The following is a 26,967-nucleotide window of genomic DNA, read 5'->3' as shown; positions in this document are numbered from 1 at the left end:
TCTCAGCTCACTGCAAGCTCCGCCTCCCGGGTTTACGCCATTCTCCTGTCTCAGCCTCCCGAGTAGCTGGGACTACAGGCGCCCGCCTCGTCGCCCGGCTAGTTTTTTGTATTTTTTAGTAGAGACGGGGTTTCACCGTATTAGCCAGGATGGTCTCGATCTCCTGACCTCATGATCCGCCCGTCTCGGCCTCCCAAAGTGCTGGGATTACAGGCTTGAGCCACCGCGCCCGGCCAATTCTACTTGTAAATGAATTATGGTGACTGTCTTTCTGTCTTTGCAATCTCTTGAGCAAATTGACTGTAATACATGTTACATTCACATGTAATTGTGTAATAAAACAGTTTTCTTTCTGTTCTGTTATTGTGGAATTCCTCTGGGACTGAAGAAAAGTTTGCTTCTAATTACATTTTCCAAACCTTGTCTAGAATTACCAGACATAATGGAAACACATAAGGTGCCAACTAAGCTTTAGTCTAGATGGGCCTTTTCTGCTCAGGCTTCCAGCCAATTCACAATTGTGCTGCGAAGTGCATGCTGTCCCCAAATATGCAGGTGGAATTGTGTCTGTACCTACTTGGTATCTATCATCCTCTACAGTCACTTTTAGAGAGCCTAGAACAGATTTCTACAAACTTCATAGGTCAGATATTAACCATTTTACCTCTTTGAATGACTTGTGTCTTCAGACCTGAAACTGATTCAGTGACAAAGGGGCACCAAAACCCAATCAGAGTAAAATATGTGCATTTAGTAGACCTATAGACATGAGAATCTCCACTTCTCCCTCCCTCCTCATGCTAAAATGCCCACAAATATTCAGGTAACATTTACCTGAACATTGCTGCTACTTTACCCATGCAGGACCTGAATTTGCAGCTCCATATTCTAAATCTAGGTCTTCAGAAATGAAAAAAAAAAAAAAAAAGTTTTTATCTGAGGAATGCAAGTCCTTTTAGGTATCAGACTCAGAGAGACATTAAAATGAGAGCACAATTGTGTTTTTCACCCCTTTTTTAGCTATATATTTATCTCTTGAGACTGCTCACTATTGCCACAAGTAGCTATAAATTAAACTAATAATTCCACACTGGACACTATATTCCATATTCTTAACCTTAACGATGTATATCCAATCAATTATTAAAGTTATTTCTTTGCATAAATAAGAATCTCTCACAACCAATTTTGTGTCAGCTCACTCACTGTTCCTGTTTTTTTACCTTTACAAATCCACTTGCAATTGTTGCTAATCACAATGTAGGTTCCAGGCAACTTGAATATTTTGTCTCAAGTTAAAATCCTTAAGCTTGACCCAAATAAACTGTCTGCTTATGTTCATTTTGTGGCAGCTTTTTAAAGGTAAAATATTTAGAATATTCTGGAGCAGCCTCTATGAGGGGATTTCTCCTTTGATTTCACTCTACTTGCTGTATCACCTAAAAATGCAGTGAGGTTGATTTCACCTAGAATCTGCAAATAAGGTCTGGCCTCTGCTGGGATTTACAAGGCAGGGCCTGACTTTGGATTGAGAATTTACAGAAAACCAACAGGAGATATTTTCTGCATTGTGAGATATCAACATAGACATTTTAAATTCCTCTTTTGAGAGTGTGTCTTTTTGACCTTTTCACATCTTCGTCATTAACCTGCCACAGTTATGTGAGAGGCTCCAGGAATAAATGGAATCTGATGGCAGAATCTGTAAGTGTAAACAAGCATCTTAAGGCCACAAAGTATCCAGAGCCACACCACAACTATACCTACCTGTAAAATGTGATACTGGAGTAAAGTATTCTTGTCCTTCTACTTACCCAACAGCTAGCAAATCAGGACAGACAGCCCAGATTCTGGAGTTCAGCCAAAGTAGTTCTATTTTTTATTTAGAATCAGCCTGAGTCTTCTGTGCCTGGCTTATCGTTGGACCATCAGCCCAGGGTCACTGGGAACCCTCTCACAATCACCTGTGAATCTTTGAGACATTTGTGAATGTCCAGAACAGAATTGTGTCAGGCTGACAAGAGTGATTTTTTTTTTTTTTTTTTTTTGAGACGGAGTCTCTCTCTGTTGCCCGGGCTGGAGTGCAGTGGCCGGATCTCAGCTCACTGCAAGCTCCGCCTCCCGGTTTATGCCATTCTCCTGCCTCAGCCTCCCCAGTAGCTGGGACTACAGGCACCCGCCACCTGGCCCGGCTAGTTTTTTGTATTTTTTAGTAGAGACAGGGTTTCACCGTGTTAGCCAGGATGGTCTCGATCTCCTGACCTCGTGATCCACCCGTCTCGGCTGCCCAAAGTGCTGGGATTACAGGCTTGAGCCACCCCGCCCGGCGACAAGAGTGATTAATTCTATTTCTGTCCCAGTGTGAGAGAAATGAGTCATCTTGTGTTTGTTTCTCCCCTTATACAAGAAGTATCTTTGGTTGGTACCCAGATGAGAGTTTTTCCAGTTCCCTGGTCCTTGGGTAAAAAATCAGGAGGTCTGGAGACTCAAACAGATAAACTAATTGCTTCCATTTTATGTAGTCATAAAAAAATAGATGAAAAAGGATGGGTGCAGTGGCTCAAACCTGTAATCCCAGCACTTTGGGAAGCCAAGACGAGTGGATCACCTGAGGTCAGGAATTCGAGACCAGCCTGGCCAACACGGTGAAATCCCATTTCTAGTAAAAATACCAAAATTATCTGGGTGTAGTGGCTCATGCCTGTAGTCTGGCCTACTTGGGAGGCTGAGACAGGAGAATCTCTTGAACCTGGGAGGAGGAGGGTGCAGTGAGTCGAGATCACATCATTGCACTCCAGCCTGGGCAAAAAAGTGAGACTCAGTCTCAGAAAAAAAAAAAAAAGACAGAAAAAAGAGAAAAATAGATGAAGCAGTCATGATTCCTACCATCCTGGCAGTTTTAGTCTAGACTAGCAACTGGAAAAGTGGTTGAATTATACGTCAGATGGTGAGTACAATAAATAGATATGTACAACAAACTTGGGCTTTATTTGAGCCACTTTCTTTATATTGTGGTTTCTGATGTCTACACCTGAACTTATAAACAGAAGAGTCGTTATTATTATTTGTATTTCTTTTACCCTGCTAAGAATACTTATTTTTCTTCTAAAAAAATTCTAGAAAACCTTAAGGGATTTTTTTTTTTGAATTGCCTATTAGTATATTCGTATTAGTATAAGTATATTATATATAAAATCTACAGGGCAGTGGCTAAAAATGACTAAAATTATACAAACTCAGATTTAAGTTTACTTAAGTAAGCTTCAAAAAAAGAACTGACAACACCCCCCAGTGGCATAGAGAACAGAATTGTACATCGGCTCTCCACTCTGCCCCAGCCCTGTTCATATTCACCCTTTTTGGAGTCCTTATTTATGTCTGGCCCTACCCTGGAGTCTTGCCTCAAATAACTGATTAGGAGAAATCAGAGTTTTGGGTCATGAATCCTGTTGCCTTTTTAGAGCTGGTGCTCAACATTTTCTGAAACTTAAAAACAGATAAATGGGAAATATAAAGTTTGCATTATAGGATATTACTTTTCAAATTTTTTTATTAAAACCAGTGCTTGCAGAGACATTATTTAGCAGCTTGTTTTCTGTTCCTGCAGATCTAGTAGTTGATTCACAAGTCACAAGAAAGTAAATATAAACACAATAAAAATTTATCTAAATTTTATTAAACTCTTTCCATCTGTATCCCTTTCATCTGTCTATATTTAGCTTTTATTCTATGCATTTTTTGAAAAAATTAATGACAGATCAACAGAAATAGAAATAAAAATGCTAGGTCCTTTAAAGCCTTGGAATTATTAAACACGTAGTATCAACTCACAGAGTGTTATTAGGATTAAACCACATTATGTGCTATCACAGTGCTCTGTAACATCCTATTGAGCCCATAGTACCTGCTTAATAAACACTGCATTAGTACATGTGCATATGTTCTCCAAATGCAGACTTAACTCAGAAATTGCTTTTTTTTCCTCTGTAAACTTTAAAGAGTCAGCAAAGACTATAATACTTTAGGATGAAGAATGATTGTTTTCATTTGTACCAGAAGTATTTGTGTTGTGACGAGAGTGCTGCGTGTAAGGGACTCTGTGTTGTGCCTCATTTCTCAACTAATGCTAATAATAAGCCCAGGGGGAGCAACATCATGATTGACAGGGCACTTGTTTAAAAGACCCATTTATGGACCCTTTCCATACCTCAGAATTACATTTCATAGAGTGGGACCAAAATTACCAAGTGATTTTATAAGCTCATTAGAGCTTGAGAGGAAATGCTTAATTAAGGGATTATCAGCCCAGGCTTCCAATTAGTATCACCTGGCCATTTTGCAGAACTCTTTTTACATGTGCCCTGTCTATGGATTCTGTTTATTGTTCGGGTGGAAGCCACCATGTTGTTGTAATTAAGTGGCTCATGTGACTCTGAGGTGAGGCCAGAATCAAGTATGAGAAATTCCAAATACATTCATGACAGTTAAGTTCCATCTTTGCATTAAAGTGTGGTCCAAGAACCTATTCTGTTTGGATTTGGTAGGAACAGTACAGCGTGGCCCTTATTTCCATTACTGTAGCAGAAATTGCTGGTGCCTGTGTCAGGGGACAGCTCCTGAGGACAAAATAAAGAAAAGCATATTTTTATCTCTGTGGAGCTACTCTTTGTTTATTAGTCTTTTCTGCTATAAAGGACACAAACGGATGGAGTTTTTCTGTGTTGGTCCTTCTGCCTGTGGATGTGGTGACAGCAGGTAGACCTGTGGTGCTGACACTTTTAAAGGCATATTCTCAAGATGCAGGTGTAACTTGTCCAGAAAATTTTATCTGAGAAAGAATCCTAGAGAAGGAGGAGAAAGAGAAAAAAAAAAAAAAAATGGCCTTTTCTTTTTCATCTAAACATGTCTCAGATCAAGATTTGTGTCCACTCTGCTTCCAGGAAACATGCATTTAGTACTTGCAAACCTGTACTTCTCTACTTGTGTTTTTCCTCCCTAATGAGTTTTTCTTAACTACTTTAAAAAATTCTTACAATAATCAAAGTCTCTGAAAAATATTTATTTTTCTATATACCAGAGCCTTCTCCATATTACAGCTTCTTATATGCCATGTGAAATATCACTGTGAATTTATAGTCTGCAATATTAAAAATGTCCCTTTGTGGCTGTTGAACATGGGAAGGTGTAGATACTCCAAATTCCTACTGGGGAAAACCTGGTGTTTTTAGTGAAGACAGAGAACATGTAATGTTGAGGTTTCATCTGTGTTCTTTTTTATGTCTATGCAGTACAGGATTCAGAAAACACTCTGAAGCAGTTTGGTATTTGTTACCCAGAAAATTCTAAAAGAATTGTTAGGAGATACCTGCTCTCTACAGTGCTAAAGAAAGACTACTTAAAATCACTATTAAACATTACAGCACATGGGAGATATCTCTATCTTGAACTTTCCATAAAACTAATGTTTCCTTATGGTCAAATTCACACTATAATTTACCTTTCGGGGGGCAATATCTCAGCAGGAATGCTGTGTCCTTCTGGGTGCATCAGGGCATTCTAAAAGTTTGTTCTAGTGTAGTTGATGTTAATAAATCACTTAGTTGATAAGGTCTCTGACACATTTTTTCACTATAGAATTATTTTTCTCATAATAATTATTATTTTTTTGAGACGGAGTCTCCCTCAGTGGCCCAAGCCCAAGCTGGAGTGCAGTGGCGGCAATCTCTGCTCACTGCAAGCTCCACCTCCTGGGTTCACACCATTCTCCTGCCTCAGCCTCCCAAGTAGCTGGGACTGCAGGCACCCGCCGCCACACCCGGCTAATGTTTTGCATTTTTAGTAGAGACGGGGTTTCACTGGGTTAGCCAGGATGGTCTCGATCTCCTGACCTCGTGATCTGCCTGCCTCGGCCTCCCAAAGTGCTGGGATTACAGGCGTGAGCCACCGCACCTGGCCTCTCTTCATTATTAAGTATCTTTATGCAGCTGATGTGAACAAACCAACACATTTTAATCTGGCAGCTGCCCTTCTTTCTTAGGTTTCCTTTGCATTTGTCTGTTTTTGGAAAATGAAGGCTCTCATCTTTGTCTACAAACTAGAAAAATTGAGAAAAACACAGGCTCATTCAATTACTGGATGTTTGACCAAATAATCTTTTTGGGCCAAAATCATTGGCATACTGATGAGCTTATTAGAAATTCAGCAACTCAGACTTTATCCTAGAACTTCTGAAAAAAAAAAAAAAAAGCTGCATTAACAGGATCTCTACCTTATTGTACACATTAAAATTGGACTGATACCTTCTAACTTAACATGTCTATACCATCTGAGTAATATATAAAACTATGTCTTTTCCATCTGAAAAATACAATTAATTCCTTTTTATTTTTTGAGATGGAGTTTCGCTAATGTTGCCCAAGCTGGAGTGCAATGGTGCGATCTTGGCTCACTGCAACCTCCACCTCCCGGGTTCAAGTGATTCTCCTGCCTCAGCCTCCCGAGTAGCTAGGATTACAGGCATACGCCACCACGACTGGCTAATTTTGTGTTTTTAGTAGAGACAGAATTTCTCCATGTTGGTCAAGCTGGTCTCGAACTTCCGATGTCAGGTGATCTGCCTGCCTCAGCCTCCCAAAGTGCTGGGATTACAGGCATGAGCCACCATGCCTGGCACACAATTAATTCTGTATGATGTAAATACACCACTCAAAATTGTATGTGCTAGTGTTTGTTCCCCCAATTTATACTTTATTATCCAGAAAAATATTACATATACACTGATGTTATGGATCTTATACCACTTTCTTTTATCAGAGTTAGAGAAAACATTAGAGAATATTTCTGTGTTGAAAGCTGTTTTATTGAATAATTTCCATCCTGCTTATGAGTCAGAACCAGCTCTCTTTACTCTCTCCATTTTACCTTGAGTCAAATTAAAACTTCTGCCCATGACCAATTGGTAAATATGTGTGTTTGTTTGTGTGTTCCAGGTATCACTGACATTTAGGGATGTGGCCATAGAATTCTCTCTGGAGGAGTGGCAATGCCTGGACACCGCACAGCAGAATTTATATAGAAATGTGATGTTAGAGAACTACAGAAACCTGGTCTTCCTGGGTGAGAATAACTTTAATATGCAATTCCTTGTATACGTTACAGGTTTCATTTTGCTGCAGACCTTATTGGACTGAACAAAGGAGGATGAACATGAGAATAAAGGCAAAGACAGAAGAGTATATTTGGAAGAAGAAGGGGTCAGGGGGCTCCTTGCTTCTAGTGAACAAACGACCTGAGCTTCTGTAGCCCTTCATATTTATGGAGTAAAGGAGACAGGGAGAAGGAGGTTGTGGTCAGCTGCTTGACTTAATGCAGGCCTGCATGACTGTATTCTTTGAACAGTACTCTCCAGATGTTCCAGTAGATAACCACAAGGAGCATGGCACCAGGGGGTGACTGCCCTCAGTGTAACTTCTGGTGGCAGGAGCAGATGCAAGTTTGCCCACATTCTGCATTCATTATAAATAGTTTACTGTTTGATCATATAGCCTCCAGTGTTTCAGCTCCTAACATTTCCCCCTTTCTGTTTATGCATTAATCGAATGAATGTAAGGCCAGGTTGGGCAGCTCTCATTTTCTGATTGCTGATCCATCCGATTTTACAGACTATGAACAGAAAACAGAGACAGAACAGCATTACTCCAAGAACTACATGTGAGATTTTAATGTGGTGCTTTAGATAGGTCCAAGGATTGAGGCTCTCCAGGCCTTGCTGGAATTTGGTCCAGTCTTCTAAAGAAGGCTAAAACTCTTGAGTTTGCCTATTTAAACCAAGAATTTTGTTTTGTAATTCACCAGTGTCAAAGGTGATGTTGGATGTGAAAGTTCCCTGCAAATGGGCTCTCACAAGGCCCCATGGATACTCACTTTGGTTATATTCTAAGTTGGTTACACAAATATGAGTGTGATTTAAATGACAATACAATTGCTGTTGCAATTGAAGCTTTGTACTTGTTCTCCTCACTGTAGAACTGTTGAATAGAACTATGCAGAGCTATAGAGAACATCACAACAGAAGTTATTAGTGTGACCAAGGAAACAATAGCAAAAACTATTATGCCTAAGGCTCTGTGGACACAATGAGTAAGTTGAGTTAGAAGAAGTTTCATGAAGTGCAGAGAGTGGGTGGCAGCCCAAGGCTCGGACAGATTAACAGGAATCCATAGCCCAGGGATGCATCCCATAATGGGCCACAATACGGGCTAATCCTTACTGGATATTACTGACACATCAGCTCCTGTTTCCATAAGCCCATAAAATTTCTTTTAATTTGCTCTACACAGGTGGGTCTATTAGAGACTATGGGTTGTGATAGATGGGTTTATCATGTAGTTGTGCTCCCAAACCCTTTATTTCTTCATTTCTCCTTTTGTGGAGAAGGGTGTAATTTGCAGTACATAAGCAATAATTACACTATATATTCTCCTGGTTCAAAAACCCAAAGATCTTGTGACATTAAAACTACTTGAATTTCTCCTTCATAATCGGAGTCAACTACTCCTTGGACTACAGTGATGCCTTGCAAGTTAAGGCAACTTTTGCCTAAAATTTAGTCCCATGTATGCTGCTAGTATAGGTCCCCAAATAACTTTGGGTACCTTGGTAGGTTTGTCTCCTGCAACTAATGTAATTCTTTCTCTGACTGGGAGATCTAATCCTGTACTTCCTGGTGTTCCTGGGGAGAGGGAATCAATGTTTTTCCTGGGACCAACCCTTTATATGGGGTTGTGGTCTGAACTGGGAATGCCTTCATTGTTTGAGGGGCCTGGGTCCAGGGCCTCTTCTTGTTTCCCAACAGGGGGGTGTCATTCAAGCAGCACTGATTAGCCCAGTGATTGCCATTGTTAGAGCCCAGTGATTCCCTTTGTTACCCAGGGAGGACAGAGTCCTGGTGTTTTTTCTGCTCAGGGTCGGGGGCACTGCATTGTGAGGTCCTTTCTGTCCTGAGATCTGGTGGCATCCTTTTTTGAAATGTCCAGTTTTTCCACAATTATAACATTTTCCCACTTGAGGGTTTGACTCTTGGCTCCTTTTAGATCTGTCAACTACTAAACTAGCCATTACTTGTGCTAACATTGTAGAACAATGAAATTCAATTCCTACATCCTGACAAGCTTTAAGATAATTCCCCAAGCTTTTTGTGGATCTCATGGGAGCCATTACTTGCTTGCAATCTGCATTTGGGTTTTCATAGGTTAGAATTATGGTAAGCATTTCTGGAGCAGGGGCATGAGGGATCTGATGCCACGCTGCCTCTAGCAGCCATGCGATAAATTGTGCATAAGGCTTTCATGATCCCTGCGTGATGTGTAGAAAGACTGCACTGAAACTCCCTCTTCAGGAATTGTTCTCCAAGTGTGCTTGGCAGCTAAGGCAGACCAGTGGTAAGCAGCCTCTGGGAATGTTAATTGTTGTACCAGATCTGAAAATGGGCCACTGCCTGTCATCATTTCTTCTGCAATGTTTCCTTGACTAGCGGCGTGATTCTGCCTCGCCTGGTCTGCACACATTTCTTGCCAATTTAAGCTCCATGTCAGCTGTGCACTGGTGGATAAGCAAGTGCAGCCAAATGTTTTATATGAAAGGGTGGGGGGTGCATGACACTGAACACCAATTCTAACAGCCCTATAGTGAATTAACCACACTGGCTTTTAATTCTTTTAGTAATGTAAACTGTACAGGAGTGTGCTCATGTAAAAGATGTTGCGGATTGTTTGTATCAGTCCTCATGGTAATAGGAAAAGCACAAGGTCCTAAAGGCTCCCCAGCCACGGCAGCAGCAAGCAAAATTATTTTGTATGGGGGTTTCTACTTCTGTTATTGCAGGGGGTGGCAGAGACCAATTCTCTCCTGTTTCCTGCTTAGCAAGTGGCCAATTCTCCCCTTTCTTTTGCTCATTATTTTCAATAGGCATTGTCAGAGGAACAAATGATCTTTTTAATTCTTGAGACTCAGAACCTGACTCCTGTTGTCTGACAGAATAAGAAGGAGACAGTGGCAGTAGGACCGTGCAAACCAAACCCCAAGCAGACAAAACAGAAGGGTCTACTTTAAGACCTTTTTGATGAGCCAATTTCAATCCGTCTCCTACTCTATTCCAGTTTTCCACATTGAGAGTGCCTGCCTGCAGAAACCATAAGTTATACGTAATAACCTCCTTCAGAAGCTTAGTTAATGTCCGTGAATTAACTTGAGCTCCAGACTGTTTCAACAGAACTTTAAGCAACTGCACATAATGTGTTTCTTCAGCAGACAAATTCTGCTCATGTTACCTTGATTCAGAAAGTTCCCATTCCCAGTATTTCTTTAGAGCACTGACCTTATATCCACTGCTGGCAGTTTTGTCCCAGGGTCCCCGTTCATCTGGTCAATTTCACTTCTGCTCCAGCAGACCTTCTTCATTCACATCCTCAAGTCCCTGTGTTCGGATGCCACTTTGCTGCAGACCTTATTGGACTGAACAAAGGAGGATGAATGTGGGAATAAAGACAAAAAAAAAAAAGTATATTTGGAAGAAGGGGTCAGGGGGCTCTTTGCTTCTAGTATAAGGGCCCTTCGTATTTATTGAATCAAGGAGATAGGGAGAAGGGGGAGGTTGTGGTCAGCTGCTTGACTTAGTGCAGGACTACACGACTGCATTCTTTGAACAGTAGTCTCCAGATGTTACAGTAGATAACCTCAAGAAGCATGGCACCAGGGAGTGACTGCCCTCAGTGTACCTTCTGGTGGCAGGAGCAGAAGCGAGTTTGCACACGTCCTGCATTCATGATAAACAGTTCGCTGTTTGATCATACAGCCTCCAGTGGAATGCTGAGTTGGTCACGACCCTCCGGCTTTCAGCTCCCAACACCATTTCTTTTTTGTATAATTTCTTTTTGATAATTTATGCTTACAGATTTCTGTTTTCAAGAAAATCATGGGGATTTTTCCATATAGGAAAAAAAATTGCAAGATGTTTCATCTTGACCTGAACTTACCACATTTTTGAGCTGATCTGTGTCCTTCACTTTAGATTAATGGTAATTTCAAAAGTTTGCTGGCAATCTCCAAGTTTTAATTCAGTAGTACCAGGTGATAAAATTAAGAACCTGCAAAATTAGAGTACTTTCTAAATATTTCGAAATTTCTGTTACTGTTGGGGACCAGCTTCAACACCACCTGTAGGGTACACGAAGTCCAGTGGCAATGAAGAAATGAGAAGAGTCAGGTTAAGAGTGCATGAAGGGTGGGGTGCCAGGAGGCCAGTTGCATTTTTGGAGGCTGCAAAAGGCATCAAGTTCTGGTCTCCACACTATTTATTGAGTACAATCACTTAGATCTAAGAAGCAGATGTTCAGGGGTGAAACGGTGAAAGGGAGGCGGTGTGTCATACACCTAATCTATAGTAGTGGTAGTTTGGGTAAATTTTCTTTGTGCTGAAGCAGCATAAACTTAACTACTGATTTTTTCTTTAACTTATCAGAGAGCAGCTGTGGGGAGTGGGCCTAACTAGGAGCTAGCATATCTGGACACATTCCAATGCTTCAAAGGAGTATCTTTCTCCTTGAGCACAGTGTTTATAAATAAGAGAGCAGGTCACGCTCTGGTCATGGGAACATGATGGTAATAAGGAGGCTTTCCTCAGAGACCTCCTGTGTCTTTCCACAACTTATTGTCCCATATTTTTATGGCCAGTTTATACGGGCACCCCATAAGCCTTTTTCCCAACATGTTATAATTTAGTATTTTGGGATAAATGTATTAGAATATTCTATTACATCCTTTTTACGGAGCACATTACCAAGTTGATAATTGGAGAACATGAGCAAGATGCATGTTGTTCATTTTTAATAAAACAGGTATTGCTGCCTTTAAGCCAGACCTGATCATTTTTCTGGAGCAAGGAAAAGAGCCCTGGAATATGAAGAGACATGAGATAGCGGAAGAACCCCCAGGTAGGTGAGAATGAATACAATAGACGACATGGATGAGAGGTCCAAGGTCAAGGAGAAAGCCAATCCTTAAAGTGATATGGAAGCTGTGTTCCAAAATAAATAGTTTCTGGAAAGCCTAAATTTTATTTTTATTTTTTAAATTTTCTCTCACACAGGGGCATCTTCTGTCTTATGCTTTCAAAATTTCTAAGAATTCTTCTTTCCCTTCAGTAATCTTCAAGTTTACAGTGACAGCCAAAGTACTGTTCCTGGCATACAAGAGAGTGCACAATCTGACTTTTTGTTTGTTTGTGTTTGTGGACACACAGATATCTGCATAATTTTAAGATACTTCATGTTAAACTATCTTTTACATTCTCTTTTTCCATCATCTCTGAAATGTGTGAGACTAGTGGTTTCTGTATCATTGGGTTTTTTTGGCTCATTTTTCTGCACATTTCATCCTGTTTTTATTACTATAGTCTTGAAATATAGTTTGAAATTATAAAGTATGATGTCCTGCTTTTTTCTTTTTCTTCAAGATTGCTTTGCCTATTCACTTTCTTGTAGTTTCATGTAAATTTTATGCTTGTATTTTTTATTACTGTGAAGAAACACTGGACTATTGATAGAGAGTACATTGAACCTAGAGAGCACTTTGGATAATATGGCATTTTAACGTTTATTCTTTGAATTGATAGACATAAAATATATTTAAATTTGTTTGTGTTCTCATTATTTTTCATTGATAAATCTTTCACTTGAAAACTTTTTCAGCTCCTCAGTTAAATTTGTTCTCAGATATTTATTATTTTAGTGCTATTGTAAATAAGATTATTTTCTTCCTCTTTTATCAGATTGTTTAAGTGTATGGAATCATAACTTGTATGTTAATTTTATATTTTGCTGATTTACTGAGTGTATTTATTGGTTTGAAAAGGTTTTAATGTACTGTTTATGGTTTTTTGTACAGAACATTGCATGATCTACAAACAGCAATGTTTTACTTATTTGTCTTCAATTTAAATGACTTTAAAATTATTTTGACTAATTTTTCTTCCACATCAAGTGCTATGTTAAAATAGAAGCATTGACAATGGGCACAGTATACGTTTGCATTGGTGTCTGAATTTGAAGGAGTAAACACCTTTTAAAGTTTTAATAAACTAGTTTTAGAGGGAAAAAATCTTTTGTTGGTCCTCCAGCGGAATAGAATGCCCTCTGGGTTTGTAGTAGAGCGGGGTTGTAGCTTGGCCACAAGGCGGCTGGCTCTGCACTAGGATTGGCTTATTGGAAGGGGCTTGGGTAATTGTAATTCCCATTTTATTTTTGGACAGAGTAAATATCCTTCAGGACTCTGCTCAGTAGGGTAGACGCTAGGGCAGGTTTCTGCAGTCAGGTCTACATATGGTGGGCTTTATATTAGGATGTGGATTATGGCTTTCACTCAGTACTAGAGAGGATTTCTGAGGTCACTGTGGGTTTCTACATGGGCAGAAGTGGCCATGAACTGTGGCTTAGGAAGCTGGAACTGCTATTAGGACCACAGTAAGGACCAAGGTCTGCCGGCCTGCCATTATGGGTGTAAATGGATATCTCTCTCCAGGCTTCTGGAAGACCAAGACCTCTCACAGACTGTGGCTGGGAGGAGTTTGGGATGATTACAGAGTAAGTTCAAAATTCTCAGTGGGACCAAGTTGGGTGGGACATTGTCTGGTCTGTAGTCAAGAGCAGGGATCCTGTAGTTTGCCACCTGAATGAAAGCTTGCCTTCTGAAAACAGTGCTCCTCAATCTTGGACTTTAGCAAAGTTTCACAATTCCCTTCATGCATCTCAAAGCTCTCTTAAAGGTACTTATTTTTGAGATGGCATCTCACTACATAACCTAGATTGGTCTTAAAATTTTGGCCTGAAGCAATTCTCCAACCTTACTGTACCATGTAGCTGTCATTACAGATGTTAACCATGATGCCTGGTTCTCTCATTAAGACATTTTTGTCATGGATGACTGACAGACTTTCTTGGTATTGGGGGTTAAGCAAATAGGAAATCTTTTTCTTTTTATCTGTTTCTAAGAGTGTAAATGCTTTATATCTATCTATCTCTTACGATCTTTATCTTCTTGTGGCTGACTCATTTCATTTTGCATAGTGTTATCAAGATTTATCTTCACAATTGGTAGAATATTTTCTGCTTTTTGAAAACTGAGTGATATTCCAGTATTTTTATATTTCACATTATATTTACTGAATGATTTGGTGACAAATTTGCATTACCTTTATGTATTATTTATTACAGTAATAATTATTGCTCTGTAAATGACTCCTGATATGACTATGTTTAAGTATATATATGTGTTGCATTCTATTTTATTAGTCTAATTTTTCATCCTTATACCAGATTGTTTTAATTCTGTAGCTTGGAATGTCTTTTGAAATCAGGAACTTTAATGCCTGCAACACTGCTTTATTATTATTATTTTAAGATTGTTGGGTGCTTTATTGTCTTTTGAGATTCTATATACACTTAGGGTTGCTGTTTTTTCAAAAATGCAATGAGAAACTTGAAAAACATTTCATTAAATTTGTAGAATATATTGAGCAGGATGAACCTCTTTACAACATTAACATTACAAGCTTTGCATAAGAGCATGCTCGAGTGTTTTGTTAAATTCATATATATATGTATTTTTTTTGTTGTTTGTTTGTTTTTGTTTGAGATGGAGTCTTGCTCTATCACCAGGCTGCAATGCAGTGGCATGATCTCAGCTCATTGCAACCTCCATCTCTTGGATTCAAGCAATTTCCCTGCCTCAGCCTCCCAAGTAGCTGGGACTGCAGGTGTGTGCCACCAAGCCTTGCTTGTTTTTTGTATTTTGGTAGAGACAGGGTTTCACTGTGTTGGCCAGAATGATCTTGATCTCCTGACCTTGTGATTCACCTGCCTTGGCCTTCCAAGGTGTTGGGATTTCAGGCGTGAGCCACCGTGCCTGGCATATTTGGGTTTTTTTTGATCGTTTGTTTGTTTTTCAGGGTTTTTTTTTTTTTCTATTTTTGTTGTATGCTCACATTCATGTTTAGTTATAGAAAATAATTCATAAAATTTCAGTTTTAAAAAATTTGGTAAGACTTCTTGTTTGGCCTAAGAGATGGTCTATCAAGAAATATATTGTATGAACTATTGAGAAGGGTGTGTATGAATGCTCTCTGACAGAGGTATACTCTGTCAGAAATAGTTGTTTTATACCGCTTTTAATTAGTCTGTTTCCTTATTAATATTCTGTTTTGATTTTTTAATTATAATTTAAATTCTGGGGTACATGTGCAGAACGTGCAGGTTTCTTACATAGATATACACATGCCATGGGGGTTTGCTGCACCCATCAACTCATTATCTACATTAGGTATTTCTCCTAATGTTATCCCTCCCCTAGTCCCCCACCCCCTGACAGGACCCTGTGTGATGTTCCACTTTCTGTGTCCCTGTGTTCTCATTGTTCAACTCCCACTTATGAGTGAGAACATGCTGTGTTTTGGTTTCTGTTCTCGTGTTAGTTTGCTGAGAATGATGGTTTCCAGCTTCATCGATGTCCCTGCAAAGTACATGAACTCATTTTTTTTTATGGCTGCATAGTATTCCATGGTGTACATGTGCCACATTTTCTTTATCCAGTATATTACTGATGGTCATTTGGGTTAGTTCCAAGTCTTTTCTATTGTGAATAGTGCTAAAAAAAACATACGTGTTCATGTGCCTTCATAGTAGAATGATTTATAATCTTTTGAGTATATACCCAGTAATGGGATTGCTGGGTCAAATGGTATTTCTAGTTCTAGATCCTTTTTGCCCACTTTTTGATGGTTTTTTTTTTTTTTCTTGTAAATTTGTTTAAGTTCTTTGTAGATCCTGGATATTAGCCCTTTGTTAGATGAGTAGATTGCATAATTTTTCTCCCATTCCGTAGGTTGCGTGTTCACTCTGATGACAGTTTCCTTTGCTGCGCAGAAGCTCTTTAGTTAATTAGGTTCCATTTGTCAATTTTGGCTTTTGTTGCCATTGTTTTTGGTGTTTTAGTCATGAAGTCTTTGTCCATGCCTATGTCCTGAATAGTACTGTCTAGGTTTTCTTCTAGGGTTTTTATGGTTTGGGGTGTTACATTTTAGTCTTTCATTCATCTTAAGTTAATTTTTGTATAAGGTGTAAGGAAGGGGACCAGTTTCAGTTTTCCGCATATGGCTAGCCAGTTTTTTCAACACCTTTTATTAAATAGGGAATCCTTTCCCATTGCTTGTTTTTGTTATCTTTGTCAAAGATCAGGTGGTTGTAGATGTGTGGTGTTATTTCTGAGGCCTCTTTGTTCCATTGGTCTATATTTCTGTTTTGATATCAGTACCATACTGTTTTGGTTACTATAGCCTTGTAGTATAGTTTGAAGTCAGGTAGCACGATGCCTCCAGCTTTGTTCTTTTTACTTAGGATTGTCTTGGCTTTATGAGCTTTTTTTTGGTTCCATATGAAATTTAAAGCAGTTTTTTCAAATTCTGTGAAGAAAGTCAATGGTAGATTGATGGGGATAGCACTGAATCTATAAATTACTTTGGGCAGTAGGGCCATTTTCTTTTCTTTCTTTTTTTTTTTTTTTTTTTTTTTTTTTTTGAGATGGAGCCTCACTCTGTCTCCCGGGCTGGAGTGCAGTGGCCGGATCTCAGCTCACTGCAAGCTCTGCCTCCCGGGTTTACGCCATTCTCCTGCCTCAGCCTCCCGAGTAGCTGGGACTACAGGCGCCCGCCACCTCGCCCGGCTAGTTTTTTGTATTTTTTAGTAGAGACGGGGTTTCACGGTGTTAGCCAGGATGGTCTCGATCTCCTGACCTCGTGATCCACCTGTCTCGGCCTCCCAAAGTGCTGGGATTACAGGCTTGAGCCACCGCGCCCGGCCTAAAGTATGGCCATTTTCATGATATTGATTATTTCTATGCATGAGTATGGAATATTCTTGCATTTTTTTTTCTGGTTTTTTTTTTTTTTTTGAGACGAAGTCTTACTCTGTCGCCCAGGCTGAAGTGCAGTGGTTCGATCTCGGCTCACTGCAAGCTCTGCCTCCCAGGTTCACACCATTTTCCTGCCTCAGCCTCCCGAGTAGCTGGGACCAGAGGCACCCGCCACCACGCCCAGCTAATTTTTTGTATTTTTAGTAGACACAGGGTTTCACAGTGTTAGCCAGGATGATCTTGATCTCCTGACCTTGTGATCTGCCCATCTTGGCCTCCCAAAGTTCTGGGATTAGAGGCATGAGCCACTGCGCCTGGCCATGGAATGTTCTTACATTTTTTGTGTCCTCTCTTATTTTCTTGAGCAGTGGTTTGCAGTTCTCCTTGAAGAGGTCCTTCACATCCCTTGTAAGTTGTATTGCTAGGTATTTTATTCTCTTTGTAGCAATTGTGAATGGGAGTTCACTCATGGTTTGGCACTCTATTATTGATGTATAGGATATAGGAATGCTTGTGATTTTTGCACATCGATTTTGTATTCTGAGACTTTGCTGAAGTTGCTTATCCACTTAGGGAGATTTTGGGCTGAGACAATGGTGTTTTCTGAATATACAATCATGTCATCTGCAAATAGAGACAATTTGACTTCCTCTTTTCCTATTTGAATATCCTTAATTTCTTTTTCTTGCCTGATTGCGGTCACCAGAACTTCCAATACTGTGTTGAATAGGAGTGGTGAGAGAGGGCATCCCTGTCTTGTGCCAGTTTTCAAAGGGAATGCTTCCAGTTTTTGCCCACTCAGTATGATATTGTCTGTGGGGGTTGTCATACATAGCTCTTATTATTTTGAGATACATTCCATCTATATCTAGTTTATTGTGAGTTTTTAGCATGAAGACTGTTGAATTTTATCGAAGACCTTTTCTGCATCTTTTGAGATAATCATGTGGTTTTTGTCATTGATTCTGTTTATGTGATTGATTATTATGTTTCTTGTTTTGTGTATATTGAACCAGTCTTGCATCCCAGGGATGAAGCTGACTTGATCTTATTTCTGCCTTCATTTCGTTATTTACCCAGCAGTCATTCAGGAGCAGGTAGTTCAGTTTCTATGTAAGTTGTGCAGGTTTTAGTGAGTTTCTTAATCCTGAGTTCTAATTTGATTGCACTGTGGTCTGAGAGATAGTTCGTGTAATTTCTGGTCTCTTCCATTTTTTGAGGAATGATTTTAGATGTGGTGCTGAGAAGAAAGTATATTCTGTAGATTTGGGGTGGAGAGTTCTGTAGATGTCTATTGGGTCTGCTTGGTGCAGAGCTGAGTTCAAGTCCTGGATATCCTTGTTAACCTTCTGTCACATTGATCTAACAGCAGGGTATTAAAGTCTCCCATTATTATGTGGGAGTTTCAGTCTCTTTGTAGGTCTCTAAGGACTTACTCTATGAATCTTGGTGCTCCTGTATTGGGTGCATATATATTTAGATAGTTAGCTCTTCTGGTTGAATTGATCCCTTTACCATTATGTAATGACCTTCTTTGTCTCTTTTGATCTTTGCTGGTTTAAACTCTGGTTTATCAGAGAGTAGGTTTACAACCCCTGCTTTCTTTTTGGTTTTCATTTGCTTGGTAGATCTTCATCCCTTTATTCTGAGCCTTTTGTGTGTGTCTTCACGTGAGATGGATCTCCTGAATACAGCACTTTGATAGATCTTGACTCTTCATTCAATTTGCCATTCTGTGTCTTTTAATTGGGGCATTTAGCATGTTTACATTTAAGGTTAATATTGTTATGTGTGAATTTGATCCTGTCATTATGATGCTAGCTGGTTATTTTGCCCGTTAGTTGATGCGATTTCTTCATCATGTTAATGGTCTTTACAATTTGGTGTGTTTTTGCAGTGGCTGGTACCAGTCTTTCCTTTTTATGTTCAGTGCTTCCTTCAGGAGCTCTTGTAAGGCAGGCCTGGTGGTGGCAAAATCTCTCAGCATTTGCTTGTCTGTAAAGGATTTTATTTTTCCTTTACTTATGAAGCTTAGTTTGGCTGGATATGAAATTCTGGGTTGAAAATTCCTTTCTTTAAGAATGTTCAGTATTGGCCCCCACTCTATTCTGGCTTGTAGGGTTTCTGCAGAGACATCCATTGTTAGTCTGATGGGCTTACTTTGGTGGGTAACCCAGCATTTCTTTCAGGCTGTCCTTTACAGTTTTCTTTTCATTTCAGCCTTGGTGTATCTGATGATTCTGTGTCTTGGGGTTGCTCTTCTCGAGGAGTATCTTTGTGGTGTTCTCTGTATTTTCTGAATTTGAATGTTGGCCTGTCTTGCTAGGTTGGGGATATTCTCCTGGATGATATCCTGAAGCGTGTTTTCCAACTTGGTTCCATTCTCCCTGTCACTTTCGGGTACCCCAATCAAACATAGACTTGGTCTTTTTTTACATAGTCGCATATTTCTTGGAGGCTTTGTTCATTTCTTTTTATTCTTTTTTTCTCTAATCTTGTCTTCTTGCTTTATTTCATTAAATTGATCTTCAATCTCTGATATCCTTTCTTCCACTTTATCGATTCAGCTATTGATATTTGCGCATGCTTCATGAAGTTCTCGTGCTGTGTTTTTCATCTCCATCAGGCATTTATGTTCTTCTCTAAACTGGTTATTCTCATTAACAATCCATCTAACCTTTTTTCAAGGTTCTTGGCTTCCTGGCATTGGGTTAGAACATGCTCCTTTAGCTTGGAGGAGTTTGTTATTACCCACCTCTGAAATTTGTCAAATTTGAGTTTGTCAATTCATCAGACTTATTTTCCATTCAGTTTTGTTTCTTTGCTGGTGATGAGTTGTGATCCTTTGGAGGAGAACAGGCATTCTGGTTTTTGGAATTTTCAGCCTTTTTGCACTGACTTCTCCCCATCTTTATGGATTTATCTACCTTTGGTCTTCGATGTTGATGACGTTCGGATGGGGTCTCTGAGTAAACATCATTTTTGTAGATGTTGCTTCTATTCCTTTCTGTTTGTTTGTTTTCCTTTTAACAGTCAGGCGCCTCTGCTGCAGATCTGCTGGAGCTTGCTGGAGGCCCACTCCAGACCCTGGTTGCCTGGGTATCACCAGTGGAGGCTGCAGAACAGCAAAGATTGCTGCCTGTTCCTTCCTCTGGAAGCTTTGTCCCAGAGGCCACCCGCCAAATGCCAGCTAGAGCTCTGTTGTACGAGGTGTCTTTCAGCTTCTACTGGGAGGTGTCTCTCAATCTGGAGACACAGGTGGCAATCAGGAGTCTCAATCAGGAGACTTGAGGTGGCAGTCTGACCCTTAGCAGAGCTTGAATGCTGTTCTGGTAAATCCACTTCTCTCTTCAGAGTTGTCCAGCAGGGATGTTTAAGTCTGCTAAAGCTGTGCTCACAGCTGTCCCTTACCCCAGGTGCTCTGTCCCAAGGAGATGGGTGTTTTATCTATATTCCCCTGACTGTGGTTGCTGCCTCTTTTTTCAGAGATGCCCTGCCCAAAGAGGAGGAATCTTGAGATACAGTCTGGTCTTGCTGAGCTGCGGTGGGCTCCACCCAGTTCAGTCTTTGTGCTTTCAAGTTTTGTGCTCGAAACCCAGGGCCCTGGTGTCATAGGCACCGGAGGGAATCTCCTGGTCTGCAGCTTATGAAGACCAGAGGAAAAGCACAGTATCTGGGCTGGAGAGCACTGTGTGCTTCATGGTACAGTCCCTAAACCCTTCCCTTGGCTAGGAGAGGGAGTTCCCCGACCCCTTGCACTTCCCCGGTGAGGCGACATCCCACCCTGCTTTGGCTCCTACTCAGTGAGCTGCACCCACTGTTCAACAAGTCCTAATGAGATGAACCGGGTACCTCAGTTGGAAATGCAGAAATCACCCACCTTCTGTATCGATCGCGCTAGGAGCTGCAGAGACCAGAGCTGTTCCTATTCGGCCATCTTGCCAGCCTCCTCTATTTTGATTTTTATTACAGAAAGTGTGGTATAATAATATCCTGCTATAATTATATTGCTCTCCTTATGTTTCTTCTATTCTGTCAGTATTTGCTTTATATATTTGTAATCCTGTGTGACGCACACACACGCAGACACACACGCACACACGTATTCAAAGTTTTCACAGGTTCCCAGTTAATCTATTATTTTTAATATCTTTCTTTGTCTCTTTGGAGTTTCACTGTCAAGTGCATTTTATAAAATATGAGTCCTTGACTAAAAATTTAGCTTGTGTAATATTATTTTGACTTCTTCTGCTCTCATTTGATTAATATTTGCATGAAATGTCTACATCCATCTTGCCACTTTGAGCCTTTTTAATATTAGATTTCAACTGACCCTTGTAGAAAGGCAAGTTGGTTCTTGATATTTAAAATATTTAATAGGCCAGGCACAGTGACTCATGCCTGTAATCCTAGCACTTCAGGAGGCCAAGGTGGGTGGATCACCTGAGGTCAGGGGTTCCAGACCACTCTGGCCAACATTGTGAAATCCCATCTCTACTAAAAATACAAAAATTAGCTGGGTGTGTTGGTGGACTTTGGTAATCCCAACTACTAGGCAGTCTGAGGCAGGAGAATTTCTTGAACCTGAAAGGCAGAGGTTACAGTGAGCTGAGATAGTCTCATTGCACTCCAGCCTAGGCAACAAGAGTAAAACTTTGTCTCAAAAGAAAAAATGTTAATAAATCTATTAAAAATCTGTTGATTTGAAAGTTAATTTTCCATATATTTAAATACATTTTGGAAAGTGAAGGCATTACTTTTATTTTATTACCTATTCTATTTGATTCTTGCATGTTGTCCCTCATTTTCTCTCTCTGTCTTCCTTTTTTTCTTTCTGATTTTTGTATTGATATGCTTTCACTTTCTTATTTTTCTTTTGTATATGTATATAGTTTTTTTGTGTGTGGTATCTTGGGGATTACATAAAACCTCTAAAAATACAACAATATATTTTAATCAGGTGAAAAATTAACTTTGGTTGCATAAAAAATTCTTCCTTTTTATATCTGCCCTTTAATTTGTCACTGATGTTGCTAAGTTTATCTATTTATGTTGTATATTTGTTAACAGATGTTTATAATAATTCCTATGCTTTTATCTCTCAAATGTTAGAGAATAATTAAAAATGTTTTTTGCACCATTAGAATAATGCTAGAAATTCAATTTTTTGTATGTGCATATCTTTTCTAGAAAATAATGTATTTTTATATCATTAGGTGTTGTTTTCTTGCATTATGTTATTTTCAGTGGTAAGAACTGCTTTCAGCATGTTTCCTATGGAAGACATACGCAGTCCCAATATACTTGTTAAGAATTTAGTTATTTTGAAAGTTTTTTTGTTTGTTTTTTCCTATTAGGCAGGACAGATTTGCTTATGGTATTATTCTCACTTGATTGCTATTTTTTTTTTTCTTTTTCTTTTTTAGGACTTTGACTATATCACACAGTTCTCTTCCGGCCTGTAAATCTTTTGTTGACAATTCACTGATTATTTTTGTTCTTATCCTAATTTTTCTGATTTTCTATACTCTTTTGTTTTCCTATTTCATTCACCAAATGTTATTCAGTTTTTAAAATTAGTGTATACATTTTAATGGTTTCTTTCTGAAAATTTTATAATATTTTTGATGAGATTATATTGCCCTATTTTGTATAGATTGTAATCTTTGAGATTTGGACTTTTGTTTTTTTTTTTTTTTTTTTTTTTTGAGACGGAGTCTCGCTCTGTCGCCCGGCCTGGAGTGCAGTGGCCGGATCTCAGCTCACTGCGAGCTCCGCCTTTCGGGTTCACGCCATTCTCCTGCCTCAGCCTTCCAAGTAGCTGGGACTACAGGCGCCCGCCACCTCACCCGGCTAGTTTTTTGTATTTTTTTAGTAGAGACGGGGTTTCGCCATGTTAGCCAGGATGGTCTCGATCTCCTGACCTCGTGATCCGCCCGTCTCGGCCTCCCAAAGTGCTGGGATTACAGGCTTGAGCCACCGCGCCCAGCTGAGATTTGGACATTTAAAAAGGCTACCTGTCACAAAGTTAAATGTAACTTTGTCCTGGCATAGTCAGAAAATAATGATCTTGGCTAGAGATTATGTGGGTCTCTCAAACATCTTCAGATTTGTCTTGTCTGAAATTTTGTGTTTAGTTTTAGTTAAGAGAGATTATTTATGTTTCTTCTGAAAAGTAATCACTTGGTACACCTGTTCTCTCTCTGCAGAACTGCAGTGCTCTGCTGCAGTGCATTTACCTTTGGTCTCAGCAGACTCAAAAGTGTCATTTCAAAGTATATCACCATATCTGTGAGCACTTTTTGTCGTGGGAGACAGAAACCAGTGTGTGGTAAGGGCCTTAGAAGACAGAAATTAAATCATATGTGCCAATATTTTACTTTCCTTAAACAGACAAACAAGTTGACAATTTACTTCTGAAGGGACTAGGTAATATTGAGGAGCAGAAAGAGTTGTATTGGTTAAATTTAACAAACTTTTCTTTTTTCTATGTAGCTCTTTGCATTGGGCTTAATTCAGGCCCCGCACACACTTAACTCATGTATAAATTATCGTCATATGTATTTTGGTCTGTATGTTTTCATTACATTTGTATGTCTATGAAGAATTAGGGCCTGTGTCATTTGCAATGTCATCTTGCTTATGTAGTTTGAATAATTTTATAGGTTAGATTTGGAAACTATATTTATCTGAGTCTAATAAGCGGACTAATTTGTTGTTTTTATTTCTTTTCAGTTATATGTTCTCATTTTGCTCAAGACCTTTGGCCAGAGCAGGGCATAGAAGATTCTCTCCAAAAAGTGATATTGAGAAAATATGAAAAATGTAGACATGAGAATTTACAGTTAAAAATTGATTATACCAATGTGGATGAGTGTAAGGTGCACAAAAAAGGTTATAATCAGCTTAACCAGAGTTTGACAACTACACAGAGCAAAGTATTTCAATGTGGCAAATATGCAAACATCATTCATAAACGTTCAAATTCAAACAGACATAAGATAAGGCATACTGGAAAGAAACTTTTGAAATGTAAAGAATATGTCAGATCATTTTGCATGCTTTCACACCTATCTCACCATAAAAGAATTTATACTAGAGAGAATTCCTACAAATGTGAAGAAGATGGCAAAGCCTTTAACTGGTCCTCAACACTTACTTATTATAAGAGAATTCATACTGGAAAGAAACCCTACAAATGTAAAGAATGTGGCAAAGCCTTTAGTAAGTTCTCAGTCCTTAGTAAACACAAGGTAATGCATACCAGAGAGAAACCCTACAAATATGAAGAACATGGCAAAGCCTTCAGCTGGTCCTCAAGCCTTTCTAAGCACAAGAGAATTCATGCTGGAGAGAAACCCTACAAATGTGAAAAATGTGGCAAAACCTTTAAGTGTCGCTCAACACTTAGTTATCATAAGAAAATTCATACTGGAGAGAAACCCTATAAATGTGAAGAATGTGGCAAAGGCTTTAGTGTGTTCTCAATCCTTACTAAACATAAGGTACTTCATACTGGAGAGAAACCTTACAAATGTGAAGAATGTGGCAAAACCTTCAGGTGGTCCTCAAACCTTACTAAACACAAGAGAATTCATGCTGGGGAGAAACCCTACAAATGTGAAGAATGTGGCGAAGCCTTTAAGTGGTTCTCAACCCTTTGTTGTCACAAGAAAATTCATACTGGAGAGAAACCCTGCAAATGTGAAGAATGTGGCAAAGGCTTTAGTACGTTCTCAATCCTTACTAAACATAAGGTAATTCATACTGGAGAGAAACTCTACAAATGTGAAGTATGTGGGAAAGCCTATAAGTGGCGCTCAACCCTTAGTTATCATAAGAAAATTCATACTGGAGAGAAACCCTATAAATGTGAAGAATGTGGCAAAGCCTATAAGTGGCCCTCAACCCTTAGTTATCATAAGAAAATTCATACTGGAGAGAAACCCTACAAATGTAAAGAATGTAGCAAAGCCTGTAAGTGGTCCTCAACCCTTAGTTTTCATAAGAAAATTCATACTGGAGAGAAACCCTATAAATGTGAAGAATGTGGCAAAGACTTTAGTACGTTCTCAATCTTTACTAAACATAAGAAAATTCATACTGGAGAGAAACCCTACAAATGTGAAGAATGTGGTAAAGTCTTCAGCTCTTTCTCAGTCTTTAGTAGCCATAAGGTAATTCATACTGGAGAGAAAATCTACAAATGTGAAGAATGTGGAAAAGTCTATAAGTGGCCCTCAACCCTTAGTTATCATAAGAAAATTCATACTGGAGAGAAACTCTACAAATGTGAAGAATGTGGCAAAGCCTATAACTGGCCCTCAACCCTTAGTTATCATAAGAAAATTCATACTGGAGAGAAACCCTATAAATGTGAAGAATGTGGCAAAGGCTTTAGTATGTTCTCAATCCTTACTAAACATAAGAGAATTCATACTGGAGAGAAACCCTACAAATGTGAAGAATGTGGCAAAGGCTTTAGTACGTTCTCAATCTTTACTAAACATAAGAAAATTCATACTGGAGAGAAACCCTATAAATGTGAAGAATGTGGCAAAGGCTTTAGTATGTTCTCAATCCTTACTAAACATAAGGTAATTCATACTGGAGAGAAACCCTACAAATGTGAAGAATGTGGCAAAGCCTTCAGCTGGCCCTCAAGCCTTAGTAAACACAAGAGAATTCATGCTTGAGAGAAACCCTATAAATGTGAAGAATGTGGCAAAGCCTTTAACTGGTTCTCAACCCTTAGTTATCATAAGAAAATTCATACTGGAGAGAAACCCTATAAATGTGAAGAATGTGGCAAAGCCTTTATTTTTTTATTTTATTTTATTTTATTTTTTTTTGAGACGGAGTCGCGCTCTGTCGCCCAGCCTGGAGTGCAGAGGCCAGATCTCAGCTCACTGCAAGCTCCGCCTCCCGGGTTTACGCCATTCTCCTGCCTCAGCCTCCCGAGTAGCTGGGACTACAAGCGCCAGCCACCTCGCCCGGCTAGCTTTTTGTATTTTTTAGTAGAGACGGGGTTTCACCGTGTTAGCCAGGATGGTCTCGAACTCCTGACCTCGTGATTCGCCCGTCTCGGCCTCCCAAAGTGCTGGGATTACAGGCTTGAGCCACCGCGCCCGGCAGCAAAGCCTTTATTAAGTTCTCAGTCCTTACTAAACACAAGGTAATTCATACCAGATAGAAACCCTACGAATGTGAAGAATGTGGCAAAGCCTTCAACTGGTCCTCAAGCCTTACTAAACACAGGAGAATTCATACTGGAGAGAAACCTTACAAATATGAAGAATGTGGCTAGCCTTTTCGCTGTTCCTCAATCATTAGTAAACATTCACATAATTCATACTGGAGAGAATTCCTACAATTGTGTGGAATGTGGCAAAGCCTTTAACCAGTCCTTAAGGCTTACTACATATAAGACAACTTACACTGTAGAGAAACCATACACATGTGAAGAATGTGGGAAAGCCTCTAATAGATCCTCAATTCTTAACAGACATAAGCTAATTCATACATGAGAGAGACTCTACAAACCTGAAAGATGTGAATGCTTTTGGCAACACCTCAAGACTTATATGAATATAAAAGAAATCATACCAATGAGAAATCCTAGGAATGTGAAGAATATGATAAAGCCTTTAAATGGCTGTCATGCTTGATTGTAGGTAAAATAACTCATACTGGAGAAAACTGCTAGAATAAACAATGTGGCAAAACATTTAACCAATGCTCATGCCTTATTGCAAAGGAAAGCATTTATACTAGCCGGGGCAACTCTGTTTGGAAAACAAAAATTGTGAATGCCACTAATATCTTCTCACACCTTATTAAACATCAGAGAGTTCATACTAAATAAAAGCATTAAGAGTGCAATTACTGTCACTAGATCTTTCAGAAAATAAAAGCCCTTAAAGTACAGAAGAATATTAATTTTGAGGAAACACATTACAAATATAAAGAGGGTTGTAGTATATTTACTTGTATCACAGATTTTATTGT

General features: G+C 39.3%; 1 protein-coding gene across 1 annotated transcript in view; it reads left to right on the top strand.

Moving 5' to 3' along the window:
- Positions 1–26,486, top strand: part of LOC104662638 (zinc finger protein 728-like) — a 39,904-nt gene extending 13,418 nt beyond the window's left edge. Inside the window, 7 exon segments of the mRNA XM_030942330.1 lie at positions 6,990–7,116; positions 11,895–11,990; positions 23,695–24,212; positions 24,381–24,604; positions 24,689–25,767; positions 26,094–26,247; positions 26,417–26,486. Of these exon segments, the coding sequence (XP_030798190.1) occupies positions 6,990–7,116; positions 11,895–11,990; positions 23,695–24,212; positions 24,381–24,604; positions 24,689–25,767; positions 26,094–26,247; positions 26,417–26,486 (2,268 nt within the window).
- The last annotated feature ends 481 nt before the right edge of the window (positions 26,487–26,967 follow it).

Source organism: Rhinopithecus roxellana, chromosome 12 (assembly GCF_007565055.1).
Source record: "Rhinopithecus roxellana isolate Shanxi Qingling chromosome 12, ASM756505v1, whole genome shotgun sequence".
NCBI lineage: Eukaryota > Metazoa > Chordata > Mammalia > Primates > Cercopithecidae > Rhinopithecus > Rhinopithecus roxellana.
The sequence above is the reverse complement of the archived record's forward strand: the minus strand, read 5'-3'. Positions and strand labels throughout refer to the sequence as shown.